This window comes from Orycteropus afer, unplaced genomic scaffold (genome assembly GCF_000298275.1).
Source record: "Orycteropus afer afer isolate SDZICR_OR568_19922 unplaced genomic scaffold, OryAfe1.0 scaffold00196, whole genome shotgun sequence".
Classification (NCBI taxonomy): Eukaryota; Metazoa; Chordata; class Mammalia; order Tubulidentata; family Orycteropodidae; genus Orycteropus; species Orycteropus afer.
In genome coordinates, this window is record NW_006921783.1 from 4,405,812 (window position 1) to 4,414,324 (window position 8,513).

An 8,513-nucleotide genomic window follows, 5' to 3' on the forward strand; every position below is an offset into this window, starting at 1 on the left:
CTGGTGGGTTTGAACCGCCAGCCGTCTGGTTAGCAGGCAAGTGTCTTAGCCACTATGCTACCAGAGCTCCCGGCTAGAGATTAGAGGACTGGATCTCCTAATTCTAAAGCCTCTCTTAGGTCTCTTCCTACTCTCCTACCCTAAATCACCCAAGAAAGGGAGTCCCTGATCCTCAAGAGGATTCCCACGCTGGTCATTCAGCCCCAGGATGACTTTGTAATGAGGGGAGAATGCCTGTGCTGTGAGGGAACTGAAATGATTTCAAGTCACTTTTTAGGTTAGGTGGGGAGTTGGTACAGGCAGCACAGGTAGGGCAATGAGAAGGTAGTGACAGGGAGAAATACATTTTTAGTCCCTCTGTTTTGGTTTTCCCAAGGGGGACTTTGAGTCTGGAGGAGGAAGGGCTTCCTTGCCCACAGTCAGTTGATTGATTCATTGATATGAAAGCAATGTTTGGGTTCTGGTTTCCTGGAGAGGGAAGCCCCATTTCCTGAGGTGATAGCAAGTAGGTGAAATTAAATGAGGGGATTTCTGAGCCCTATAGGATTAACCTTTTGACCTTACAGAAAGTTAAAGTGGAAAAGGATCTCCTAAATCACTTATCTAGCCCTTTATTCCTAGCTTGGTTTGAGAGAAGGGTCTCCAAGCCGGAGCAACTGGCCAAGCTAGCCCTCCCGTAGGGTACTCCACACCTCCATACATACATATGTACACAGTCACCTTCACACGGCTGAAGGGCCCAGTCACTGGCCTCTAAGACTGCACAGCTTGTTTTCTTCCTTCTTCTGGATGTCACCTTTCTTCATGGCCATCTCTCTGTGGTTTCGCTTTCTCAGGTGTATCTCAGAATGAGATCTTAGGGTGGAGGGTGGTACACCAGAGGACACAGAAAAAGAGTCTGTTCTGACATCCCAATCCTTCCTATAGGTAGGGAGAGGGAAGATTGGCATTTAGGCTTGATTGAAAGGTGTGTGTGAGAACTCGAGAGCCAAATGGCTTCAGTTGCGGGGGTGGGAGAGTGTGGGGGTGAGTGATAGGAGATGAAAGAATCAAGGTCCTGGGGTGACCAGCTCAGTGACTCTTGGTACTGGTGGAAGAAACATGAGAGGTACAACTTACTTATATCCAGGCAGAAGAGATGTCCCTGTTGGAGAAGAGTCAGAAAAAAGATAACCACTCCATCCCTAGGATCTCTAGTCCTTTTCTCTGACCCCGTCACAGCCCCAGACCTTCTCCCTTGTGAAAAATGGTGAGGTGGTGTCTCCATCTAACTTCACAAGTGAGGAGGGGAATCATTATCAAAATCAGCAGTCCAAGGCCCCAGTGCTGTAAGGTAGAAGTCAGACATATCTCTTCTCCAACCTTTTTACCATTTCTGACACCAGCTATCACTCCCACAACACTCTCTACTTCTGCATTTGATAATTCTTGCAGTGGCCACACAGAACTCACAGACCATACTCACAGTTAGGGGACTTATTAGGGAAGTAACAGGATCAGGAGCAATTCACGATACAGTTCTTTGATCAGGACATCTGAGCCATGCCTGCTGGCTGGCCTTCCTTGGCCCATGGCCTCCTAGCCTTTGGCCCCTCAGCCCTTTGGGCTTCTTGGGCTGGCCCAGCCTCAGCCCTGCTGGCCCTGCTTGGGCAAGTGTTCCAAAGCATTTTAGCTGCACTGATAAGTGGTACCCAGAGGCACTCCACTCTGTCAGGAAGCCTCCTGCCCGAAGGCACTCAAAGGCACTCAGCTCTCCCGCTCTGTGGGTCGACACACCCACTGTAACCACCTTGCTCCATGGGCTGGGAAGCCCCTGCACTATCTCATGCTGGTCTCCTGGTTCTGCTGCCACTGCTTCTCTCTGTCTCCTGGTTCTGCTGCCACTGCTTCTCTCTGTCTTGTGCCATCTCTGGTATTACAGCGCTCTCTGTCTCTGTCTCTGTCTCCTGGATCTAGGAGGTTCTTAGCGCAGGGACCCCCAGCTCTAAATGATGTGTTCCTCACCTGTCTCTTCTTGGCGGTAGTGAGGTCCTCACTGTCCATCTCTAAACTGTCTCATTTTAAGCCTAATGGAATAGCAGAACTGACCAGTCCCCTCACTGGGATTCCATATACCTTATTTGCATGGTCCCACCTCACAATGGTGCCATATACCTTATTTGTATTATTAGCATGCTATCCAGTCCCTTTGTGGGCTACAAGCACCTCATTTGCATAGTCTCACACAGTTATTTGGTGAGAAAGCTATAAGGCTTCTGAAGCCTAACACTACAATCCAATTTTCTTTCATTACTCTCCTTTTCCCCTCCTCACTCAGGAAGTACTCATCCCTTGGACTTTGATCAAAAGGGATAAACTCTAGGGATGAGTAGTCCCGACATGAGGTAACAGGAAGAAGGCCTTATAGGAGAGAGTTGTTTGAGTGGTGAAATAGGAAGGAGGTCTGTCTTTGGGTGGGGAGGTGTGGGAGTGAACAGCTCACCCCAGTCAGACCCCTGTTGGGTTTCATAGGAGCTGGCTGCTGAATGTAAGAGTGCAGGCTACCCCGGGACTTTGATCCCCTACAGATGTGACCTGTCAAATGAGGAGGACATCCTCTCCATGTTCTCAGCTGTCCGCTCTCAGCATGGCGGTGTGGACATCTGCATCAACAATGCTGGCCTGGCCCGGCCTGACACCCTGCTCTCAGGCAGCACCAGCGGTTGGAAGGACATGTTCAACGTAAGGCTGTTGGCTGGGTGTGAGGTTCTGGGAGGAGAGCGGGGAGCCAGGGATTTATGAACCAGAGGGCAGCTAGGGATAGGTCAACTAGAAAGAGGGAGCTTCAGGTTTCTACCTGAGGTATTTGGGCTCTCACCTTGCCCCTGCTTCTTTCTCTTCTGGGGGGGTTGGTGAGTGGATAAATAGCTCTATCTTTTGAGTCCTTTAATCCATTGAGGCCCCATGGGTAGTTGTTAAAGTTTAGGATTATTGCCTACTATTGGATAAAAGATTGATAGGGCAGAGAACCATTTATTGACTGTTCCCCACATGTTATCACTGAGCTGAGTGCTTAGGAACATGGTTTTACAGGAAGAAAAGGGACTAGGAGACAGATAATGTTCTCACCCCGCTCTACAGGTAATAGTGTGATTTTAGGCAGTTTAGTGACCTTCTTTTAGCTTCAGTCTTTTCACTTTTAATTGGGATGAACACACCCACACCATGGATATCTGAGGTCAAAAACTCAAATGTCCCCTGGGGCCAGGTAGATTGTACAAATAAAGGAGCCAGGTCAGATGGGGTCTGCAGTGAGTGGGAGAGCACACAGCCATCTAAAGGCGTGGCTGCCCAAGTCCAGCATCATTGCTATAATGTGGCCAGATGTTATGATTTCTTTGAGAGAAGTGCAGAGTCTGGATTTTTATGTGTTCACTAAATACCTAAATGAGACATTAAAATGTCAGGTCCAGGAGGGCAAAGATTTTTGTCTGTTTTATTCTTTGATACAGCCTCAGCCCATAAACATTCAATAGATATTGAATAAATGAAACCATCCAATACATGTTGCCAACTAAAATGTTTTAAGACATTGTACAAGTTAAATACAGCCTTCAGGACATGAGTTTTCAAATTCTGGACTGTTTTATAGGGTGATATTAGACTGAAAGCATTTGGAGACGTTCAGAGGAATGATGCGTCTTTTCTTCCAGTCTTTTCCACATCTGCTAACAGTAGATTTAGCACCCAGTAGGTTGTTGGAGCCTGGATGGTGCAAGTAGTTTGCAGTTGGCTGCTAACCTAAAAGTTGGTGGTTTGAACTTACCCGCAACTGTGCAGAAGAAAGCCTGGCAAACTGCTTCCTTAAAGATTACAGGCAAGAAAACCCAATGGAGCAGTTCTCCTTTAATACATGGGATTGCCATGCGTCCAGGGCTGACTGGACAGCAGCTAACAATGACAACAGGTGATTGGGCCTACAAATGAAGCAGGGAGCAAGACCATACTGCCCATGCCCTCAGAGAGCCTTCTGGGAGATCAGAGATGTATTCTCACATGTAGCAAGTGGGTCTCTAAACCTGGACCGCAACTTGCCCATCTGTAAAATGAGGAAGTTATATTAAATCCTAAGGCCCCTTTCAGCTTGAGCATTATTTGATTCTATTAGTATTATCTTATGAAGCATCTTATCTACCTCATCCCCACCCCTGAACCTAAGATCTAGGAGGTCCACTGACCTGGTCCTGGGAGATCTGTTTCTTCGAGTCCATCTGACCTCAGGAGCCGAGTTCTTTGCCCCATAAAGCACATTGCTAAGAGGGTCAGAAAACCTCCCCTACCTTCTGGCACACTTCTCTCCCTCCTACTGTCATGAACGCAGATGCAGCTTCACACTGAGTGTGTTCTATTCCTGATGCCTGGCTCTCTGACACCTGATAAAGGAGAAACATGTCATCCCCCAGCTGGTTCCCTCTCTTTCCAAGAGGAGAGAGTGAAGACCTGCTGACGGGTTTATCTCTGTCCTGTGGGTGAGGTGGAAAGGGTGGGGCTGGGCAGGAGCTTTACAGCAGGAACTGTTCCATGAAGCCTGGGGATTTGGGGTCACCTCTGCTAGAGCAAATAGAAGGTGGGGTTAGCAGGGGCCAAGGAAGGCTTGAACCCCCATGTCCTTGGGAGCTCTCCTGCCATTTCTGTGACAAATTACCCTGCCTTCTAAAGAGTCTCTGGACCTAGTCTTAATAGATGGAACACAGGTTAAAGGAAGACATAAACGGGAGGAGGATCAAGCCTTCTCCTCTCCACTTTTAGTCTCAAGGGAGGGGATGGAAACAAGTGTAGATGAGTTAGGTGGGGAGAGGCTAGAGTCTGTGCTTGAGGTGAGATTTTGTGTGTGTGTGATTTAGGTCAAAGTTTACAGAGCAAATTCATTCTCCGTACAGCAGCTCACATATACTTTGTCGCATGACATTGACCGCAACCTTCCACAATGCAACAGCTCTCTTCCTACTTCCTCCCCCTAGTTACCTCTTCCCTGTGTCCTTCCCTCCCATGCACTCCTGCCCCCCGAGCTGTCTCCCTGTGCATACACAGCCCTTCTGTTCTCCGTGATTGATCTCTCCAAGGAGTGTATCTCCCTAGTGTAAATGTTCAGCTCATCTGCCTGTCTTTTGTTTGGCTAGAAGCCACAGGAGTGGTTCAAATCCAGACCTGAAGGGCGGCTAGGGGCCATAGTCTCAGGGGTTCCACCAGGCTCTATCAGACCAGCAAACCTGGTCCCTTTTTTTTTTTTTTAAATGATTTTGAATTTTGTTCCACGTTGTTTTCGCACTCTATTGAGGAGAGATTTTTAAGGCATTCTAGAGGATTTTAGAGTGTTTAGGAGAGGGCAGGGCCAGACACTCAGTTCCAGAGAAGAAACACAAAGGATATTTGGGGAAGAAAAGGAGATGATTCACTAATGCAGAATTTCTACTGTTCCGCAGAGGAGATAGCTAACATGGAGTCTTCTGGGTCATGAGTGGGTTTAGGAGTTTTGTTCCTGTTTGCAGGGACTTGGGGGTGGGGGTTACTCAGGAAGAAGAGCTGCCTCTGCTGTTACCCAGGACTGGTGGCTTTGAGACAGTGGTCGCCTAGAGTAGAAGACAAGGTGCCTGGCCCATTTTTGGCCTCTGATAGAACCTGGACACTCTGCCTCTACCCCCCAGGGTGCTCTGTGGCTCCATCACCTGCCCAGATGGGCCCAAGCTGGAGACACCCCATTCCCTCCCTGGCCCACAGGTGAATGTGCTGGCCCTCAGCATCTGCACACGGGAAGCCTACCAGTCCATGAAGGAGCGGAAGGTGGATGATGGGCACATCATTAACATCAACAGGTAAGGGTGAGGCTGACGGGTCAAGTCCAGGTTATCATTCATCCTCTACACTGGGCTATCTGAGGCAGCTCACTCGACCTCTTTGGAACTTAGTTTCCTTGGTGGTAAAATATCATGATCATGGTCGGGGCATGAATGAAGTATGTCAGGTGCCAGCCCATAGTGGGTGGAATGGGTAGCTCAGCCCCTTTGCTTCGCAGCTGAAGGGTCTGAGCTTTTCCATTCTGCAGGCTCTGGGTGAACCCCACTTTGTGATAAAAAGGCACAGTCTCTGCCATCAGGAGTGCCCAGGCTGAGAGGAGAGACAGGGCCTCTGTCCCCAGAGTTCTCTCGGTAGCACAAATCACTGAACACCCAGATGAAATTGAGATGCTTTGCCATCTTGTATGGCCAGGAGAGAAGAGCCTGTGGTCAATGTAGGGAGGACTCCTAGGAAGAGGAGGGCTTTCAAGAGGTGCTTGAATAACAGAGGCTAGATTAGTGGGCCATGGAGATGGCCACTCTTCTAAAGGAGAGATCTCCTGTAGAAGGCTTCTCTGTCAGCATATGGGTGGTGGGTTCGTGATATGATCAGGTGGGGTTGGGAGACTTGATGGGTACAGCAGAGGGTGCTGCCAGTCTCGCAGGTGCCTCACTCGCTTTTCTCTCCCCTTCTCGTCCTCCATCAGCATGTCTGGCCACCGAGTGATAGCCCAGTCGGTGACCCATTTTTACAGTGCAACCAAGTACGCCGTCACTGCCTTGACAGAGGGACTGAGGCATGAGCTTCGGGAGGCCCAGACCCACATCCGAGCCACAGTGAGGGTCTCGCCTAGCCCTGGCAGGGATGGAGTGGGCACAGGATCCCCTCTCTACCTCTCCCACACTTCCCAGGAAGCCCAGGTCCAGGGTATGCTGCAAGTGGGCTGGGTACAGAACTCCTGGGCTCTGTTTCATGGCCCTGCTCAGTACTTGCATTTCCTTGTTTCATTGGTCCAGGAGCCAATGACCAGACTTACACTTTGAGGTGGGAGTGGGTGAGGAAAAGGGAAAACAAGGGATTATAGGAGACCAGGTGTGCAATAGTTGAAATCCCACTCTGGGCTGTTCTTGAAGGCCACATGACCTTGGGCAAGTCAATCAATCTTTCCAAGCCTTAGTCTTCTCATTTGTAAAATGGAGATGATGACACCTAATTATGAGGCTTTAAGGGGCATCACTTTGTAAAGCATTTACATAGCATATAGTAAGGCTCTGTAGAGAGCAGGAATCATTGCGATCATCGCCAATGGCAGCTGTGGAGGCAGGAGGTGGCTGACATTGGGCAGCCATCTCTGTGAAGCTGTGATCTCCATCCTTTTGTCCCAGCCTTCTCAAAGGCCTAGCCTCTGGTTGGGGCAGGGGTGGGGCAAAGCTCCGCCTTTGAGCAGTCCCTCTCTGTTGGCCCAGTGTATCTCTCCAGGGGTGGTGGAGACACAGTTCGCCTTCAAACTTCATGACAAGGACCCTGAGAAGGCAGCTGCCACATATGAACACATGAAGGTGGGGCCTCCCTCTGGGTCTGGTGAAGCCACTCACTCCCTAAGTGTAGGCCAAGGGACCCCTGGCCTTCAGATCTCCAACCTTTTAGCCTGGTGACCCTCCTGAAGGGATGGGGTGGGAATATTAATGCTGGAGAGGGCCTCAGTGGGGGGAGGGACCTTGAGTCCATTTGGTCCCCAACCCTTTCCCCTGGTACTCTCAGTGTCTCAAACCTGAGGATGTGGCCGAAGCTGTCATCTATGTCCTCAGCGCCCCTCCGCATGTCCAGGTAAGTCTGACCTTGACTGTGTACCCACTGAAGGAGCCCAACCACTCCCAGAGGAAGGGAGCAGGGAAGCCTTTAAGGGGGACGGGAGAGTGCCCTGGCTACCTCAAGCCTTGTGCCTTCCGCAGATTGGAGACATCCAGATGAGGCCCACGGAGCAGGTGACCTAATGTCCTAGGGGAGTACTTCTTTCCCACCCCATGGCTTGACTCCTGCCTCTGGTGTTGGTTCTGGATCCCTGGATTCCACTCCCCTTCTCCACTCCCACCAAGGGCTAGAAAATTTGTCAGAGGTTTTTTATATTATCTTGTCAAATTGTTTCCATTGCAAATGTGAAAAATGGGCCCAGGAGAGAAGATAGTGACCCTGATTGCTTTACCTGTTAACTTGTTTTTGGGCTCCTTGGCCTTTGCCTGCTCTCCTCAGTATCTTCCCTTTGACCTGGGAAAGGGGTTCTGGTGAAAAGGAGGGTTTCCTCCAGTCTTCTTGTACCCCAACCCTTCACCCTCAGGGTTGGGATGGCAGAGAAAAGCACTACCTACCCTTATATCTGAATGATTATCCAGAGCTCCAGGCTTCCTCTTCTCTACACCCTATTTCCTGCCCTACCCCCACCTCCAGCTCTCCAACCCGATTTTGGCTTCTCAGCTTGGGTGGGGTCATCACTCTGACTATGGCAACAGAACACCGGGCCTAGCTCCCAAGTGGATTTCACTGTGATAATTAAAACAAAAATCCCAAGAAGCCTGCATTGCTTTAGAGTGTCTCAGTTCTTTCTCCTTCTCTGTGGTGGGGGTGACTGTGCCTTGGAATTTCTTCTAGGTGAGAGGGAAGGTGGGTAGATTTGGGGTGTTATTCCTAGAGGGTGGATTACT

General features: G+C 49.7%; 1 protein-coding gene across 1 annotated transcript in view; it reads left to right on the forward strand.

The window, feature by feature from the left end:
* The window catches only part of DHRS11 (dehydrogenase/reductase 11), a 9,889-nt gene extending 2,081 nt beyond the window's left edge, over nucleotides 1-7,808 (forward strand). The window contains exons 2-7 of the mRNA XM_007947887.2: nucleotides 2,512-2,721; nucleotides 5,758-5,852; nucleotides 6,521-6,650; nucleotides 7,281-7,373; nucleotides 7,576-7,641; nucleotides 7,767-7,808. Coding sequence (XP_007946078.1) covers nucleotides 2,512-2,721; nucleotides 5,758-5,852; nucleotides 6,521-6,650; nucleotides 7,281-7,373; nucleotides 7,576-7,641; nucleotides 7,767-7,808 — 636 coding nt within the window. The remainder of the gene's footprint in view (nucleotides 1-2,511; nucleotides 2,722-5,757; nucleotides 5,853-6,520; nucleotides 6,651-7,280; nucleotides 7,374-7,575; nucleotides 7,642-7,766) is intronic.
* The last annotated feature ends 705 nt before the right edge of the window (nucleotides 7,809-8,513 follow it).